General features: G+C 39.4%; 1 protein-coding gene across 6 annotated transcripts in view; it reads right to left on the minus strand.

The window, feature by feature from the left end:
• ATG7 (autophagy related 7) overlaps positions 1-20660 on the minus strand; it is a 233446-nt gene that overhangs the window by 139356 nt on the left and 73430 nt on the right. For all 6 annotated transcript variants that reach the window (XM_008697881.2, XM_008697877.2, XM_008697880.2 and 3 more), the window contains one exon: positions 14531-14611. In XM_008697881.2, the coding sequence (XP_008696103.1) occupies positions 14531-14611 (81 nt within the window). The remainder of the gene's footprint in view (positions 1-14530; positions 14612-20660) is intronic.

Consider the following 20660-nt stretch of genomic DNA (forward strand, 5'->3'; position numbering starts at 1 on the left):
TATTTCCCATCTTCTTGTCTCTTAATGCTTCACCTTGAATAGTTTCTTTTAACCAATTTTTTCTGGTCACTGATTTGCTCTGTGCTGTGTCTGACAGTCTATAAACTGTTCACTTTGTTTTTGTAGTTTAGTTGTAGAATTTGTTTTTTTAAAATGTACAAAGCCACATTTTAAAGTTCTCAGTCCCTGATGAAACTAAAGTCTGGCTTTTACTTCTTTTAATCCTGTAAATGTAGTATTTTATAGTCTGCTTCCGATAATTTCATTATCTAGAATCTCTGTGAGTCTATTTCTGTTGCCTGTTGCTTTTGTTAGTGCCTGGCTACCTCTGATTATGGCTGGATACTGTAATTGAAAATTTATTTGTTGAAGTGATTTGAGGACTGGGATCATGATATTCTCCTCTAAGAAGATTTCACTGCTTTTACCTGGCACCTACAGGCATTAGCTACATGCAGTCATCTTAATCCAAGTCAACCTTGACGTTTGTGGGCCACTCAGATAGCGTGAAACAGAGCTGCAGCCAATGTGAGAGTTGTTTACTTCCAGTTACCAGTACTCCTCAGTAATGGCAGTCCCATCTTAAAGTGGGGAATGGTTTACCAGGCTTCCTAAGCTTGATAAGACCCAGACTACAGTTTTTAACCGTGAAAGAATACAAAAGGTGAGCTTAGGCTCTCAACTTCCTTTTCTTGATCAGCAAATGCCCATAAGACAAGAGAGCCCCCCCCCCCCCAATGTTAGGCTCACTCCTCTCTGTCACATTCTCTCCCAAATCTCAACTTAATTCTTCACAATTTATTAGTTCTTCGATGTTTAAGAAGATTTAAAAAAATGATTTATCTAGTTTCTTTAGGTGACTTCAGTAAGAGAGCTGGTTTGAATTATATGGCTTACCATGAGTTAACTACTCATCTCCCAACATTCTTTTATGTATTATATCCTTAGCACATGGCCTTACTTTGCCCACACCTGCCCCAAAGTGAAAGCACTATGGTAGTCCCTGAAGAATCGGGATAGCTCTTCCCTGGTGGCAACCTACCCTTAGTACAGAGGAACCATAAAGAACAAAGGTCCAAGTTACAGTTCCTATAATTTATTTCCTCTATGACTCTGGACAAAGATGTCTCTGCAAAATTGGGTGGGAGATACTTCCATGAATATCAGAAGATTAGATGGAGGAATGCAAAAGAGCTTGAAAAAAGCCTACAACTAATTCTCTCTCTCTGCCCCGCAGGTGAATCATTCATCCATGGCTCTGGTTAATTCATCAGAGCAGGCCAGTGGTCAATTGACATTTCAGGTCACTCATTAATGGCTGGCAACATTATGCAAGACACAATATTCCAGGTGCAAATAAAGAGATACCTATTGTTATGTTATCTGTAATTTATTTTAAAATACTTCAGCATACATAGTATATGCACGGACAGGGGTAGCTACTTAGTATTTTAGGCACCCTAATGAGGAATGCATCATCTAGGTGTGGTTGGTTCACATTTGAAAGACTAGAAGAGATCCAACCTCCCAAATCAGAGTGTACTAATTATAGCTACCTAAATCTACACCGGAGGGTTTTCCTAATGAGTATAAAGGAGGGGGTGGAGGAATAATTTTTCTGATGAAAGTAATAGTGCTCAAGATATATGGGCTGGTTGGAAATAATAACCTTTATATACACGAGGATTATAAGAGTCTGACAAACCAAGCAGCCTACCACTCTTTGCAATGGCACTCTGGTCCTCAGCTTCTGGTCCTGGGTCTAGACAGTTAAGAGAAGATTCCATCACTTGATACAACTGAAAGGTTAGATATGTTCTTTAAGGAGAATATGTTTGTATCTGTCTCTACTGAATATCTGATGTAAGATACATATGGAAAGGATGAGGTTGGGTTTTTCTCTGTCTATAAGAACTGGTTGAATGACCAACTTTTGTGTCTGCTTGCTAATAAATGTTCACATTGTGGCAAAATCTGGTCTGAGACTTGACTTTATTGTTACAAATCATATGGTAGCAAGATAATCGTAACCGTTGGAAGCTACCAATTTCTACCAAAAAGATTAAAATGCAGTTTAGCTTGCAACAACTGTGGTGCATCAAATTTCCCAAACAGATCCTGTTGGGAAATAACCTCAAAGCAGGAACATCGTGCTGATCGAGCTAATGTACAGACTTGCCATCCTGGACCATCCAAGAGAAAGGCTGTTTCTCTTCAGTGGGAAAACCACAGGAAGCTACAGAGACAGCCTTGGGGTGTGGGTTTTGCTGGGCCTGGAAGCCTGCCAAAAATACCATCATTCTGTCTCTTGGCCCTTGGAATGCAATGATACCCAAGGGTTTTTTGTTTTTTTTTTAATAACTTTTCCCCACTGATTGTCCCCAAACCACCTGGACTCTGTATTTTATTCAAAATGATGTCATTTAAACAATATCTGTATTCAAAGGAATAGATAGATGGGAGGCAACTAACCTACTTCCTTAAGTAAATGCAGAACAGAAGTCTTTGCATTTCCAAAACAGTACTGTCTTGGATTCTTAGCAGCTGCATGTCCCTACCTTCCAAATGTTTTTTAGAAACATTTAAGCTGAAAATTAACCAAAACAGCCAAGTGAACTATGCTTGTCATAAACAATTTTTTGAGGAAAAACTTTGAAACTCTCATCCCTGTCCCCCACACCTGTGCTGGAGGGCACCTAGAAGTTGCTCTAGTGCACATAATTTTCCTGATGTCACAGTCTGAAATACATTCTTCTGGGTCAGAATTCTCCTTTAAAAGGACAAGTCTCCCAAGGATAATCAGTTGGTTCACCAAGGAGCTTAACCAGTCAGTCCTCAAAACTGCTAAAAATTTTAAAAGGAATCTTTCCCCCCCAACTCTCCCAAGGACAGTACATTGGAATTCTATGAGTGTTATTCCTGCCACATCATTGTCTGACAGATGCTTAATATGGTAGGTAAGTGAACTGAGAGGGTTGGAAATCCTGGACCTCCATGTCATTTCTCTGAACCTAAGGAGCTCTTGGCCTGCTAGATGTGGTAGCCCTCTTGCTAGACACTTCCTGGGAAGCTTTAAAAGGACACTGAGAAGACATCCATAAAACGGTGCTGAAAAAGAGAGAAACACTGCAGCATCTGACAAGGTGAAGCCAAGCCAGATGGTCCCTCCCTGCTCATGTTGCTCTGGCCTCCAACCACTTATAGCCACAATAAGGAAAGGCAAGATGCTTGGGGCCACAGAAAGGCTTCTGAGGAGCAGTGAGGGACAAGGGCAAGAACAACTGCACTGACAGCAGCAGGCCTGGTGCTGTCACAGAACCACCATCCTGAGTTTCTTATGCCTCTGCCCTCTAAGGACACGGATGAATTCAGAATTCAGAGGCAACATAGCTAAGAAGTCTTTCCCAAGGTTCATGCCAGCTCATCTACAGTTGTGGGCCTGATGCTAGTCACAGATTCCTGCATAGAAACTTCAGCAAATAAGAGGATTCACCTCGTCCCCTAGTGCACATTCCCAGGAACATTAAACCTCAGCTTCATTCTGGTTAATAATGAAACCCCTAGATTAAATGCCTACATAAGGGGCGCCTGGGTGGCGCAGTCCTTAAAGCGTCTGCCTTCGGCTCAGGGCGTGATCCCGGCATTCTGGGATCGAGTCCCACATTGGGCTCCTCCGCTATGAGCCTGCTTCTTCCTCTCTCACTCGCCTGCTGTGTTCCCTCTCTCGCTGGCTGTCTCTCTGTCACATAAATAAATAAAACCTTTAAAAAAAAATAAATGCCTACATGAAAAGAAAAGCAGAAAGGAAAGAAAAAGACAAAGAACCTAATAACTTGCACATTAATATTTGCTCACCTCTTGAAGCCATGCCCTTTAAAAAGAACTGCTTACCCTTTTTTGTTTCCCTCCCTTTTCAGCCTCTAAGGATAGAATGATTTTATGGCTATGACTTAAAAAGTGAGCCTATTTATGAAAGGAACTGGGAATGGCATCTGATTTCTGCTTGTAAGAAGGAGCAATTAAAAACATTCACAGTACCAAGGCACCTGGGTGGCTCAGTCAGTTAAGCGTCTGACTCTTGATTTCGGCTCAGGTCATGATCTCAGGGTCTCAAGACAGAGCCCCGAATCGGGCTCCACGCACAGCACGGAGTCTGCTTGAGATCCTCCCTCTTCCTCTCCCTCTGCCCCTCCCCCTGTACGCTCTCTCACTCTCTCAAATAAATAAAAAACCACAAAAACCAAAAAACATTTACAGTACCAACTATAGGACACTTGGCACACAAGCTCTCATTTAATTTTCAGGGCCACTAAAAAGATTATCTTAACTGTTTTCTGCTCAAGTGAAGCACAGAAAGTTTGAGATACTTTTCTTTGTCACACAGTGGGCAGTGTCGTCACTAAAAAGCCAGTGCCCATTTCTATGGCACAAGCCATATTAAAATGTCCTGTTATCTCCCAGCCAGCTCATAGTCAAAAAGTTAGCACACTCCAAGTTCCTTGCACGGGTGCTTTCACTTATTTAGACCCACAAACTGAAGCTCTTGCAGTTTTTTAATTCTTGAAGTTTCTCTTGCAAACTGCTTGTTCCCTTGATTCACAACACGCAGCTTCAAATTACTTCTAGCCTTTCCAAAAACTCAAACCCACCCTTCAAAGGTCAAGAACTCACCACTGCTGAGGCTACTGAGAGGGAAATATTGTGAGATCTGAAGCAATTTCCCGAGAAGAACTTGTCAACTGTCCCAAGTTGAGCACTGCAGAACTGCAACAAGTGCACTGCCTCCCCCAGGGACACTGGGAAGGGCCACTTCTTGGGACTTGTAGTCCTTTTGCACAGTGTCATAGGGTGTCGCAGGCCTCAGGTTTCAGGTGTCAAGGGCCTATTGGAATATTCTCAAAAATAAGCAGTCAGCGATTAGGCAAAGAACAGCAGATGTTAGGAAATAAAACTCTTACTCCTCCAGTAGAGCCAAGTGACGTGGGTGTTTTTGTTTTCTCTCTAACACGCTACTCTACTAGTTAGTCAGTCTGTACTTGTTTGTTTTTAAAAATCTGCTTGCATTATGATTGAAGTCAAGTCTGTCAGGTCAAATTGAACTAACAGGAAATCCAGATATGAGCCCATAAAGAGCGAATCTGAACTCATGTCCCACATTTGGGAAATGTGAGAGGTATTAACACAACAATGAATAACTTGCTTCAGCTGCCACTTTAGTTACCATCTCCCCCTTCAGGGTCCTTCACAAAAGAGCTGACATGATAGGGAAATGTCAAGCACAACTAAGAACTGAGAGAAACCCAAATTTTCTCTCCTGCCTTTACAAAGAAAACAACAATTTGCTTTCACTTGGATTTCTGTCTCAAGTTGGAGTGCTGACAAAGTTCTTCAGTGTATCCAAATGCTCAGTGAATTCAGACTCAACTACAAAGACACCAAGGCTGTCTAGAGTCATGAGGATGGGTAATCTCTGACTACAGGCCTTGGGACTATGCAACATACCCTTCAACGCAGTCCTTGTGGGAGGCTGGGCAGTTATCCCAGAGATACTGCCATTCCTCAAGACCCCCCTGGATACGCACTCATGTAGTTTCTAGGGTTCTTCTTATTTGCAAAAACTTGCTATGTCTCCCATTGACTGTTTACATTTGGCACACTTGCAGCCGTTTCAGGATCACAGGGAAGATATTTTCCAATTTCAGTCTGATGGCTATAAATTCAAGATGTCAAACTTTGTTGTATGCTTTAATCAGCCACTAGGTAGTCTAGAAAAGAGAAATATGTAGTCTTTTCTTCCTTGTGAAGAAAAAACCCTTTAGTTTCTATGATGAAAAAATTACTTAAAACTAGGGAAGACCGGTGATGTCTGGCTGGCTCAGTTCGTAGAACATGTGACTCTCAATCTCAGAGTCATGAGTTCGAGCCCCATGTGTGGTGTAGAGTTTACTTAAAATTTTACAAAATTAAAAAAAAAAAACTAGGGAAGGCTAGACACTTTAGAATTTATCACTGTCATCACATAAAATATTATATTAGCAAGTTATAAGGACAGTAACTTTAGGAATAGGATGTTCTCAAACAATTCGTTCACAACTTCTATGGCAAAAAAGACTGCAGAGATAAGTTCTTTTAGAAATACCTGGACAGGATATTGGAAGGCCTTTTAGAAAAAATAAAATGGAGACTCTTAAAAATCCTGCAGAAGAGCAAGCAAAACTCTTCAAAGAATTCATTGCCAAAGTGAGTCCTTTAATAAAATGTTAGGTCATCTTTGATGAATCCCAAAGGCTCCTTGTTTTAATATGCTCTGGAAATGATCTTGCAACATAATAACAAATCATCGAAAGCATCAACTAAAGCAAAGGAAACAGTAAAAACTGAAAAAGAAGATCAGGTGGATAAATATTCAGAACACTGAAATGTAACATTCAATAATAGCTACCATTCGTGGCATAATGACAACTCACACCTCTGCACTAACAGGTAAAGGGCATTCTTCACTACCTACCAGACTGTGAGTTCCTGGACAGTACAGACTCTCCTATTTTTTTCTTACCCTGTTTTGCTGTTCATTTACTCATCTATTAAATCATTAATTTTTCCTGCCATTCAAAACATTTAATCGGTTCCTACCATTTACTAAAAACTATGCCTTCCAAGCTAGGTATATTTCTTGAGTAAGGATGTATATATAATTCTGGTATAACAAGTTATTTAATCAGGTAATATAATTTTACTATCTTGTCTAGAAGGATATCATCGGAAACTTCAGAGGTTCTTATTCACCTCTGTATCATTCAAAAATGTATCATGAATTAGGAGTTCTAATGTTTGTTCAAAGGAACTGCTGGGACAATAGTCATTAAAATAAATTCATGTAAATATTTATCTGAGTGTTTTCAGTATTCAATTTAAATAGTTATATGTTGTATACAAACTGTGTATATACAAGCGCGTACATCCATAAAAGATATCCCAACTCAAGCTGATGGCTCCCTTATTAAAAAAACCCAGCAGTTACTACCATGACCCTCGTTCCCTCCCTTCTTTCCAAAGCTGTTAAGGGTGGAGGGAGAAGGGAAGGAGATAACACAAAATTTTATGAATATAAAAATAATATAAAATATAAATATATATTTAAATAATATAAATAAAAAGGAAAGAAGGAACATGAGTAGATGATAATTGGGGCTCTTTGTCCATCAGGAGTCAAATCAATGCACTATTAGAATAGTGACAATAAACTCTTAGAACTCTGAGCTGGGTCAGTATGTTCCCCATCTTAAATGTAGTCGGGCCTAAAGAAATGGAATCAATCAAGAGACTCTACAATCTCAGAGTCATAAAACAAAACCCAGTTGTAGATGAGCTCTTGTATCTCTCTTTACTATAGCTGAGGAAAATGAGGCTCCAGAGAGAGATGGCAACTTTCCAAAGCCATATAAGAGGTCATGGTGGGGCTAGTTACAACACTCATTCCCCAGTGTCTCATCCAGAATAGCTTGGGAATGGTACCAAAGAAAAACTCATAGAACAAGGGTACTTTTCTAGGATCCACAGACATGTTTCAGGGACTTCATGAAGCCAGCAAAATTGTCTGCAAAACTGTGTGTAACTTTGCGTTTTTTTCAGGGAAGCAGGGTCTGCTGTTTTGGTCAGTCTGAACAAGGTCCAGGACTCAAAAATTTTAAGAACCACTCTGTCAAGGGAGGGGGTTGGGGTGGTGAAGGGGAGGAGAGGCTAAAAGTGAATGAGATTAATTACAAACTAAAAGGAACCCAGATTTTCAATAGCCTGAAGATTATACTTGGGCCAGGCAGCCAGTGGAACCATGTAAGATCACAGTTCTAAACTTTCTGGTCTGGATGGTAAAAGGATCCTGTAAGAAAAACATGTGTTCAAGCAAACCAGCCATGTCTTTGTGACCACAGGTGACAGAGAGAAGAGCAGGCAGTACAAACTTAACTACCAATTAGGTGGTCTCAGAAGACCACTGGTCAGAAGTAACAAGCAAGGCACAGTTCTCTGGAATCAAGGGGGAAGGTTTTGGCAGTATTTGTCATGAGTCATGATGGAAGGTTTTTGCAGCTTCTCAAAACCAGGGCAGCCTTGACCTTCAGTCAGGCCTCTCATCGTACCTGCTTGTACAGTGAGCCCGGAAAGGGTTCCACACACCCCAGGTGACCTATTTCAATCACAGGGGTCTTTGTTTTTTATTTCTGATGTCAACATCAGTCCCTGGAGTGGGCAAAGGCCTTGGCACTTGGTCACAGGGAACTGGATACACGTCAGCCATTGCAATTTCCCTGGGAAACAGAAAATATTTTCCCCACTCTATGGATGAGGAAATTGAAGCAAAGGGAGAAATGTCCAAGGTTTTTCAAGGAGGTGAAGAGCCAAGAGCTCCGAGGTTAGAACTTGCAGCTACATACTCCACGCTGGCTCTGGCTGGATATTCTGTCTCCTTTAGGGAACCAAGCAGCTCTGGAGATTGGGGAAACACTAGTTGCTAAGCACAAGATGTGGGATACAGTTTACACCACACAACCATGCATATGGAATCCATCACACATTACAACAGAAGACTTGAGGCCTCACTGGGTAAATGAGATAGGAAAAGGGAACCTGGGGGTTACTCATCATTTTCCAAATCAGAGATTTATGTCCCTTTTGGAAAGGAGAAGGAAAACCTGGCCACAGCCCAGTTTTGAGTAATATTTGCCACTGAGAAGCTGTATGCAAAAATTCCTGGCACAAACTCTGGAGAGCGCGTCCGATTGGGCTCCGGCCAGTCCTTAAAAATGATTGAGATTTAAAACCCTATCACACCAGAGAAGCAGGGAGTGTCCTTGGTGCAGCACCATAAATCCCTCTCTCTAAAGCTAATTTCAAACATAAAATAGGAACGTTCAGAGAGAAAAATTATTTACACATACCTCCTTACATAGAAATTTTTTTTAAGTCAAGAAGGGTAGAGGTCAATGGCTAATCATGGTCTGAGTGGCGAGAATACTGTCGATTATCTTCTTTAACCTTAAATATATTTTCTGATTTTTCTAAATTAAAATAGATTGCTGTGGAATAAAGAATAAAATTAAGTAAAAAAAATATAAGAGCTAATAACTTTGAGGGTCAGTAGAGAGCCAGAGCTTATCTCATCCAACTGACTCATTTATAACAAAAGAAGAAACAGAGGCGGACAGAGCAGGGAGCACCTTGCTTGTGGTCACTCGGCAGCCAGCAAGGGACTCGGAGCCAGGACCCTGGAAATCCCCTGAACGACTTCCTGGCCTCCACACCACACTGTTGCAGCTGCTGGATTCCTTAGGCTAGGAAACCCCCTAAGCTTGGTGCGAGGTGAGAAGCAATTTTATATGGAATTGTAAAATTCGAAACAGCAGCCCCAGATGTTACACAAAGTACGCTAGATTCCAACTCAAGAACAGCTGAAATTGAAATGGCACTCACAGAGAGGACAGTCACAACTGCTATACTGAAAAATTGCATAAATGTACTATGTTTTCTTTCTTCTGGCTATTGTTCATGCAATTCCCTGTCTATAATGCCTTCCCCTCTTGTTCTACCTCCCACGTGTTTCTAGAAATTCCTACTCATCCTTTAATATCAACTCAGAAGTCACCTTCTGCAATGCCATCCCTGGTTTCTCCTATTTGAAAAAGTAATGGGTACTAGGACACCACCACAAGAGGACGCACCTTGACTGCACAGCCTATCACTACATAAGCGAGATCACTGCTGCTTTACAGGTCTGTCACATCCTTGAAATAGCATTCTTTTTAATCATCTTTGTATCTCTGGCACCCAGCAGGGTCTCAAATGGCAGCTGAATAAATGAATACCTGCTAACAGCCATACAGCAAGACTTGAACCTCTTTTTGAGTATCTATGACTTGTCTTTATATCCTCAAAAGGGTGCACTTGTAGAACCTAAGGCAACAGATTGCTTTGGGACAGAGGTTTTTCTTAAAGTTTAAATAGCTGAGTATTGTTATTTCATACTTCTTACGTAACAAAGAAATATGATAGAAAAATGTTAGGATTACATAATATCAAAAATAAATGGACAGGTTGGCAAAAAAAAAAACCCAAAACAACACAAAAAAACAAAAAACCCATACAATTTACTACATGAGGATACCAGCCAAAATGTATTATTCCTACACCCTCTCTATCACTCAAGGCACACGTACAAAGATACACAAAAAAAGTTAATAGCAAGTCACCATGGGAAGTTTAATCATAACCCATCAACAGAAGAGCTCATGGCCTGGTAAACACCAAAGTGTATTATTAGGGTTGCTAATTGCTAATTAAAATCCCCAGATCAGGTTTCTGGGCACAGCCTGCTACATCTGTGCAGTGGGCAAGTCCCAGATGGTATGAAAACCAAGATTGGGGCCTGCTTCTTCATGAAAGGCTATTCCTGCAGTATCACAAAGGTTGTGGGTGACAGATTGTGCAACAAGAAGAATATGCACATGCAGTCACCTCAGGCACAGCCCTGCTCCAAACTACAGATTTGAAAGAAGTTTCTAGTCAACTTCTGGGATCCAGAAATCAGGCATTGTTGCATAAAATACCAGGGTACCTAGCTTTACCTCTTATAGCAAAGAGAATGGTCACAATATTCAACATACTGTCCTCCTTCCTTGAGATGGTCTGGGAAGGGGGACAAAGGGACTTCCTGGGTTGATGGAAACATTCTAGACCTTGACTGAAATGTGGGTTGCATGTATGTATACATTTGTCAAAACTTACAGAATTGTTCTCTAAGACTCATGCCTTCTACTGTATATAAATTTTATCTAGAAAAAAAGAACCATGCACAAAAATCGAACTCTAATTAGGTTTATTTTCTGCAGTGGTATGAGCGAGCAATTTTTTTTTTAAGATTTTATTTATTCACTTGACAGAGAGAAAGAGAGAGACAACCAGTGAGAGAGGGAACACAAGCAGGGGGAGTGGGAGAGGAAGAAGCAGGCTCCCAGCAGAACAGGGAGTCCCATGTGGGGCTCGATCCCAGAACCCTGGGATCACGCCCTGAGCCAAAGGCAGGAGCTTAATGACTGAGCCACCCAGGTGCCCCTGAGCTAGCAATTTTAAAACTATTTTCAGTGTATTCTAGACTTGAGCAAGTGAGTAGATACATGTAGGATAATAAGAGCCAGGTTTCTCACGGTTGGGCAAGGTAGTTACAAATATGGGAAGGGGGAATTAACATCACCAAAGGGGATAAAATACATCATGTGCCTCCTAACATGAAGACAGGTCATCATGTCTTTGGTCGTTCTGCCAAAATTTCATAACCTGACTCTAGTCATAAGGATACATTAGACAAAATCAAGTTGAGGGAAATGCTACAAAATAACTGGCAAAATATCAACATATTTAGGTTAAGAAAGACAAAGAAAGGCTAAGGAACTTTTCTAGATTGAGGGAAGCCAAAGAGATATGACAACTAAACACATGCTTGATCCTGAATTGGTCTGGGAGAAAAAAACCTATTAAGAACATTACTGGTACAAATAACAACATTTAAAATATAGGCTGTGGATTAGATAATAGTATTGTGGCAACATTAAACTGCCTGAATTTGAAAATCTATTGTGTTTGGGTAAGAGAATATCCTTTTCTTAGGAAATACACATTGAAGTATTTAGTTGCAAAGGACCACAATGTCTCCAACTTACTCTCAAAGTTGTAAGAAAAAGAGAAGGGTGGGGAGGAGGAAGCAGGGTAGGTGGGGAAAGGGGAGTGTGCACACATACAAATGGGACAAAATGCAAACAATTGATCAACCTGGGAAGAGTATAAGGAGGTTCTCTGTACTATTCTTGCAACTTTTCTGTAAGTATAAAATTGTATCAAATACAAAGTTACCAAAAAAATACCCGAACTTCCCCCAAAATGTTTAGTGTAAGGCTACTAATAACTAATTCAATGTATTATGAGAAATTCCTTCAAGAATATTGGTTTTAAAATTCTATTTTCCCTTCTGGTAGCAATCCATAAAAACTTCAGTTGGCTCTAAATTCCTTTTTAGAAAAACAACTCATATAGCTTCAAATAAGATTTTTTGAAATTCTGTGGCAGATACCATCATTTTAAGAAAGTCTTGTAAGACAATAAATAGAAACTGGAATGAAAATGCCTCTTCACAACCCTCCTCCCTCCAGATTCTTCAGTATTTTTTCTGTAAGATGGAACAATTCATCTGGCTACATGCCAAGTTAAAACCAAACAAGATAAGAAACAATTTGTGTGTAGACGATTCGGCTTTCCCGGACACAGTAGAGAAGTGTATTCTTTCCCACCTCAGGCCTCATAAAAGGTCTACACATATATATAAATATGGAAATGAACAGAGCATTAGTACTCAGCAGAGCTTATTCTATCTTCCCTATCTTTCTGTCTGTATTTGTGTTAAATTAGATACAAGTATGGCCTTGGTCCTGGGGGGGGGGGGAAGGGCAAAAATACCAAAACTACCAAAGGAAAAACTTGCTTCATGGATATCAAAGGAGAATTTTTAAAAAGTCATTTTTAGCCCCAAAGAATCTTTTTGAAACAATAACAACTATGATATGACTCAGTATAAAAATATTATGCTAAGTATGCATTAAGAAAAATTCACATGCACAGAGATGAAACTATAATTGGATTTGTCATTTCAAAGTATTAATGTTGGGCTTGCAGATAATAGAGAATGACATTCTCCTAAGCGAATAAAGAAGTTAGCCAAGTAAGTGAATGCGGTGTTTCTACTGTAAGGAAATACGTGCACCAGTGAAGCAACCTTTTCAGCACAAAAGAAATTTAATACCCAGACCACATGAAAAGTGATCGCTATGGGAATAGCACAGCTGTTAAAATCCAAGGCAGTTTGTATTAAATCGTCCAGCATGTTTATGTAAAGCAGGACTCTCAGAATGACCACCAAGAGGAATTAACTTCGCTAACGAAAAAGTGATACCTATACTTAGTTTAATGCTTACAATAAGTGTGAAAGAAAAATGCAAAGCGATTCTCTTCCAGAGAATAGAAGGCACCTCAGTTAGCTGGTATGCTTGTGATTCTTTCATAAACAGTATCTCAAGGGCTAATTTAATTAGAAAAAGAACAAGAAAGAGTCAGTGTTTGCATTTCACTTACAGAACCCAATTATCTTTATTTCATTGAGACGCCTGATCTACATAAAGCCACAGAAAGACTGGCACCTGGGCCAAATGACTCCAGTATGAAAATTAATACTGCCGAGTTATGCTGAGACCAATTAGCTCAGCCTTTCAAAGAAAAATACAATGTGCTCACTAAAAAGCATATAATCCTAAAGCTTGTGTTTGTGAAGACAGAAGTAGACATCCTTGAGTCCTTGACTTGAACAGCCAGGATATCTCAGAGAGATGACAAAAAAGAACCAGCTTGTGGGTAACTACTGACAAATGGTAAACTTTAAATCTCAACGCTGACACTTGGGATGCAAGATGATAAAACAGCTTAGTTAACTGTTTGAAGAAAAAAATTACTCTCAATATTTCAGCACCTAAAATTATCATTTATCAGCACTCTCAAATCTGAGTTAAGTTTTTAGACTGGTTAGGATTGTGCTTTCTCACAGGATATGACCACGTAAAGTTTAAAAAAAAAAAAAAAAAAAGCTTATCAACTTAGAGTGGAGAGAATTTCCCCAGAATTCAAACCCTTCCATACTGCCAGATGTAGGCTCCATGGCAAAGAAGTCCTGAATTAGAAGTGAGAGGCCAGAGTTTGGGATTAATGACCCTAATACTATTTTGCATAACACTTGAACATGAAAATCTTACTAAGAAGCTTGAGTTTTAAAAGCCCAGGTTAAATGACTGGCCATCAATGGCTTAACGAGGCATACAAAAGAAAATTAGCTATAAACACACAGTATACAGGCACAAATACCTCAGACTATCTCTAGGCCTATTAAAAAAATCAGATGCCCTCACTGTAGTTTTGAGATACATCAACCGTTTCCCATTACAATGAGGACATACCAGCTCTATTTTTAGAGCCTCTGGAAAGATCAAAGCTGAAGGGGCCCTTTTATGGGCTCCCTAGCTGGGGCCCCTAATCTCTGTTTACTTTTTGTCATTATGTAGATCTCCAAAAGACAAACCATGAGGACTGCCTGGTAGCCCCCCTCTTCTAAGGAACACTTAAAAATTGCTCTATGATGGTCCATGTGAGCAAGGAACCTCTGGGAAGGAACAAAACCTAGTAAAATTCACATTCAAGCCAAAATTATTGTGATACCAGTATTGATACAGAACTACAATATCTAATTCAGTCTCTCTTTGTACACTGTAAGTCAAACTTGCTCAGGCTGGTTTCCCTGTGAGAATGAACACACATAAATGACAAATCCCTTCTGGTTTTTTAGATGCCATCCCTCCCCCTCAAAAAAGTCCCGGTGCCTCTGGCTGGTAAGGGTGATAGGTGCATTTTTAAAAACAAGTCCCTCAAACGCAGAATGACTTACTTTGGAAGAACAAGCTGTACATTTGTCAAACGCCAGACTGACAGGAAGGACATTATCAAACCGTGACAGAAATCCCCGGATCTAAAAAAAAAAAAAAAATAGAACAAATGCCATCAAGCTCAGAATGCCCATACTTGTGAAATGTATTTGTAGTTTCTGACAAGAAGTGGGAAGTAATATGGTGGTCTTGACACAGATTACTAGCAAAAATGAAGTGCACATGGATATTTTTCCTTATACTATAATCAGTTTGAGGAAGAATTACATGTCTTTTATTCCATTAAGAACCTTTCCATGTATTTGAGACCTAAAAAAAATCCAAAATACAAAAAGAAAGCACTACACTGTAAAGTATCATTGTGATAAATGTCTTAAAAAATACTAGCAGGTCAACTAGTTTATGATGACTCAACTGTCATACACAAGTTACAGTGAATATGGGTAAGTGTGTACATGCAGAATATGATATTGGGTGGGGCATCGCAGGGAGAAGGCCTGGGGACTCTGCCAGGCAGAGACGGTTCTAAATATATATCTAGCTATTTGCTTGACTTGGAATAGATAGGGATAAAAATGCAAAACATCACCAAATTTATGGGGAAACAGCGCCACCTCGAGCATAAACTTCTGGACTACAACTGACTGCCATTTTCAGGGTATCAGCTATAACCAGGTTTCAAAAACTATGATTTACGTAATTTACTGAGAACATTATACCTTTCCAGAACTATACTTACGCCAAACGGGAAGTTTTAAACTGTTGTGTAGATCATTAACATATTATGAAAGATATGAATGGTAAACTCCATGAAGTCTCCACAGGACTTGGCATTTGTACAAGTAGACAATGTGAATGAATCCTCTCATGAGTTAATTTATTTGATCTTCCCAACTGTCCCCATTTTATGCTGATAAAACTCAGACTCAGAAAGGTGACGCAACTTGGCTCAGGAAAACAGAAAGTGACAGAGCTAAGATTCGGAAGTAGGAGTCTGGACTCCAAACACAGTCCAGCCCCCTCCTCCTACTTTACCCTCCTTCCTCCCTTTCTCTCAGGACATCACACGTTTGTCTTCAATACTAGGTCTCAACACAAACTAACAGTCTCACCTGAAAAGAGCAAAAGAACCAGCCACATACCCTTCTTGCCTTTAGCTACCCTCCCAACACTCCCCCAAAATAAACAAAACAGTAAAATCAACACATTCTTTACGGAAAAAAGCTTCCTCTGCATTGGGATAACTCCATCTTCGTGCCTACACTGCACCTAACAGTCTAACTGCATGTTCGTACTGGAAAATTAAACCTGGACAGACATGGCTATGGCTATCTTGTAAATACCCTTTTCAGTGTAATCCAAGATCAAAAGAGTGTTTGGTAGAAATGATAAATTAAATAGCTGGTATTAGTTAGACGGCCTCATTGTGAGCCTCTGAAAATGTGACAATCTTTTAGTTCCCTAAATCTCGGGAATGTGGCGACCATTTAATTATGTAGTACTGGAGGCACAATCAGGGTTTAAGTTTGCTATTCAGGACAGCAAAACAGGAGACATCAAACTTCTAGGAAAGTTAGAGGCTTAAAAGAATTCTCAAAGCCTGGTCGTGCCTCAGTTACTTTTATATTTGATATATGTATACCATATATGTATATATGTGTATAATATATGTACATATTATATATGTGTATATTATATATATTTTTATATTAAATTCCTCAAAAATGTGACCATATTTTGCACATTTTCCATTAAAATGTTCATTGATATAGCCTATGTGAATGTGTCCATATAGGCTTCACAAGGTTTTCCTCATTCTTTTTTCTCCTACATCTAATATCAAGCTTTATGCTGTATAAAGAAATATTGGTCATTTTCTCTGCTAAACTGTCTCATGACTACAGATGGGAGGTAAAACTGACGGCAAGGGAGACAGAAGACCAAATTAGGAACAGGAAGGAAGGCAGGAAAGAAAAATATAAAAACAAAAAACACAGGTGGTGAGCAACAGAAGAAAAAGGAACCAAAATGAATGGATTGGCCAAGCATGGGCCACACACTATTGTTTAGCACCCCTAGACAGCTCTTTACTAGGAAACTGTGATTCATTTTCCCAGGAAATGAAGTAAAATAACATCTGTGTGTGAGGCCTTTCAAATTCACCAAGTTGGTATCAGAAGGCCCAGAGCTCAAAGTTAGTTTTAGGTAACTTTAAAAAGGAAAGCCTTCTTCTCAAACAGAATGCATCAGACTCCTAATGGGTATCTCCACGGGTGAGCGCCCTCCTTTCCATATAATGCCATACTCTGCCACTGATGCATTTTTCTAACACACAGCTCCTGGGTATGTCACTTTTTAATCAACTTTCTGGAGCTGAAACAAACACGGCAGAGAATTCCTTATGCTGGCAGTCAAGATCCCCCCACTAATCTGGGACCATACTGCCTTTCTGTCTTTTTTTTTTCTTTTTTTTAAGATTTTATTTACTTAGAGCGCAGGTCGGGGGTTGGGGGTGAAGGCAGAAGCAGAAGGAGAGGGAGAAGCAGACTCCCACCTGAGCAGGGAGCCCGATGCAGGACTCAATCCCAGGACCCCGGGATCATGACCTGAGCCGAAGGCAGACACTTAACCAACTGAACCACCCAGGCACCCTCTAATTACGTCTTAAATTCAATCTGCTCACAGGCCCCATACAGCTACTAAGCTGAGTTCCTGACCTTGACTCATGCTAAATTCTGTGACTCAGAACCCTTCCTTTTGGAAACAGCTACATAGCCAAATCTCCATCTTCCTTAAGAGCCACTCAATGCAAACACACCTTTCATAAATCCTTCATCTACCTACCATTAAGCTTAGAGATAATGTCTCCATCACATGAAATCCTTCTTTTTGATATTTATCATCAAATACCTTGTGTAATAATCATTAAAAAAAACCCAACAGGTTAGTAGAATATAATTCATGTACCATAAAATTCATCTTTTTAAAGTATAGGATTCAGAGGCTTTTAGTATATTCATGGAATATAATTATCACCAATATCTAATTTCAGTACATTTCATCACCCCCCAAAAAAACGCAGAACCCATAAACAATTAGTCCCCATTCTTCACTTTCCCCATGCCCTGGCGACCACCAATCCTTTCTGTTTTCACTGATGCATCTATTTTGCATACTTCCTATAAATGGAATCATACAAGGCTGGCTTCTTTTACTTAGCATGTCTTCATCCATATTATATCCTGTGTCTGTACTTCATTCCTTTTTGTTGCCAAATAACATTCCAATATATGTAGATATACCACATTTTGTTTATCCATTCATCAGTTGGACATTTCTTTTGGGTATCTACAAAATTGGATATATACAATAACTCCCATTATTTTAGGAATCAATGAGTCACATGGTAACTGTATGTTTAACATTCTGAGGAACTGCCAAACTGTTTTCCAAAGTGACTGTACCATATTACATTCCTGCCTACAAGGCCAACACTTGTTATTGTCTTTCTGATTACAGCCATCCTAGTGAGTCTGAAGTGGTATCTCACTGAGGTGTGATTTGCATTTCTCTAATGACTAATAATGCCTAACATTTTTCCAGGTGCTTCTTGACCATTGTACATCTTCTTTGGAGAAATGACTATGCAAATTCTTAGATAAGTTTTAAATTTTTTTTTCTTTTTACTGTTGAATTTTAAGAGTTAAAAAAAATATTCTGGATACAAGTTTCTTTTCAGATAAGATTTGCAAGTATTTTTTCCCATTCTGTGCATCATCTTTTCACTTTCTTGATGGTGTCCTTTTAAGCACAAGACTTTTTATTTTCATGAAGACCTATTTATTTTTTCTTTGGTTGCTTTATCTTATGGTGTCATACGTAAGAGACCATTGTCTAACCCAAGGTCATGAGGATTATGTTTTCTTCTAGTTTCATAGTTTTAGCTGTTACATTTATGTCTATGATCCATTTTTAGTTAACTTTTGCATATGGTGTGAGATAAGTGTCCAAATTCATTCCTTTGCATGTAGAAATCCAGTTGTCCCAACACTTCATTGACAAGACTATTCTTTCCCAATGGAATGGTCATCAAATGACCATAAATTTAAGAATTCATTTCTGGATTCTCATTTCTATTCCATTGATCTATATATCTATCCTTATGACAGTACAACACTGTCTTGATTATAGCAGCTATGTAGTAAGTTTTGAAACTGGTGAAGTGTGAGTCTTAGAACTTTGTTCTTTTTCAAGATAATTTTGGCTATTCTGGGTCCTTTGCCTTTCCGTATGAATTTTAGAATCATGGGGCGCCTGGGTGGCTCCGTCAGTTAAGCGTCTGCCTTTAGCTCAGGTCATGATCCCAGGATCCTGGGATCCAGTCCTGCATTGGGCTCCCTGCTCAGCAGGGAGCCTGAGCAGGGAGCCTGCTTCCCTCTCTCCCTCTGGCCCCAACTCATGCTTACTCTGTCAAATAAATAAAATCTTTTAAAAAATTAAAAAAAAAAAAAGGAATCAGTTTGTGTGCTACACTTAACAAAAATATTTATTTCTCTTGCTTTTAAAGGGCAAGACACAAGTTGAACTATTTGCATTTGCCCACAGCACGGCGATATGCTTATAAGACTATATATTATGAAATGAATGAATGAGAAAAACACAAACACCCCAAAGCCTACCATATTATTCATATCTGAACTATACAAAGAAAACAACTCCCAAATAAACCACAAGAAAAACTTCAACTTAGCACCATTCACATTTTCCAGGCAATCTGAAGCCCTTTCCCATCAACAATGTTTTAAATCCCCAGTATTAAAAAATGCACTGAATTTGCACAAGATGCTCCGCATTCCCTCAATCTTACAAGAGATGCATAAAACTTAAAGAGCAGAGGTTGCTACTTAAAATTTTAGCACCTTCCTTCAACATGCATAAAAATCGTAGAGCTATCTAAAATGCAGGTACCTTATGCGAAATCCTAATAAGTACATTCAGACCTATTTAAGAGGCCAATCAGTCCCCAATTCACAATCCAAGAAGTTCTAAGGATTTGTGCTTATCTTGAGTGGGGAAAAACTCACCATCACCTTCCTACTTAGAAGTGTGCAAAGCATGTGCAGCACTATGCTCAGTGTCTTTCTAAACTTGTCTAAGCAGAAAGAAGAATCCCCTGGAACTGGACTTGAAAGGGCTGGAGTAAGGCCTGAGAATCTGTATGTTTAACAAGAGCCCCAGGTGATTCTCATCAGGCAAGCACATGAAACAGGAGCTTTCAGTTACCAACCTTATTTATACCTTCCTGTGGTTTGCTCTACACCACTCAACATCACCTGTTAAGAGGTCAGAAAACAGATGGAAGCTTTTAGCAAAGCTCCCATTCTTTCCACGTTTTCTAAAAATAGCACCACCACACCTACCTAATTTTGCCCACATCTAAAAGAACATTCAAATGAAAAGGCTTTATGAAAGGATATTAAAGTCATTTCTCCATCCACACAGGAATAAGTAAGGCCTCTTGACACTGCTCAAGGTAATTTTCTAACTTTTGGGACTGCACACAGTTTACTGTAGTCTTATTCTATTACTAGTATTTACTATCAATCTTTCTGTACAGGAGGGTAGGCATTAAACAGCTCTTTTAAAAATCTAACTCTACCTACAAATAAAAACAATAAGCAAATGACAGAGAACAAAAGAGCAAACAACAATGACCCATGCTACAACAGGATATTTACTCCCATTTTCGTATTTTTAAAAAAATATTTAATTATTTAACTTCCTTTTAAATGGCCTCCTCTGAATACTGAGGGGGGAAAACTGCAGATTTTACAAACACACATGCCTCTCTACCTAGCTCCGGGCCTTGTAAGATTCCTTAGAGGGGCCAAACCTTGCCTCCTTCCCACACTCTTTATTTTTTAAATTCACATTAAGTTTTTTTCCTCTTAATACAGAAAATAATAAGAAATTTAAATGGCCCATATGGAAGCGGATCTGTGGTTGCCTGGGGCTGAGGGTGGGGACATTACCTGGGAAAATGCAGAAAGGAAATTTTGGGGTTCACTGGGAATGTTCTACATTTCACTTGGGGTGCTGGTTATATATGTGTATGCACTTGTCAAAACTCAT

This window comes from Ursus maritimus, unplaced genomic scaffold (genome assembly GCF_017311325.1).
Source record: "Ursus maritimus isolate PB19 unplaced genomic scaffold, ASM1731132v1 scaffold_14, whole genome shotgun sequence".
Lineage (NCBI taxonomy): Eukaryota > Metazoa > Chordata > Mammalia > Carnivora > Ursidae > Ursus > Ursus maritimus.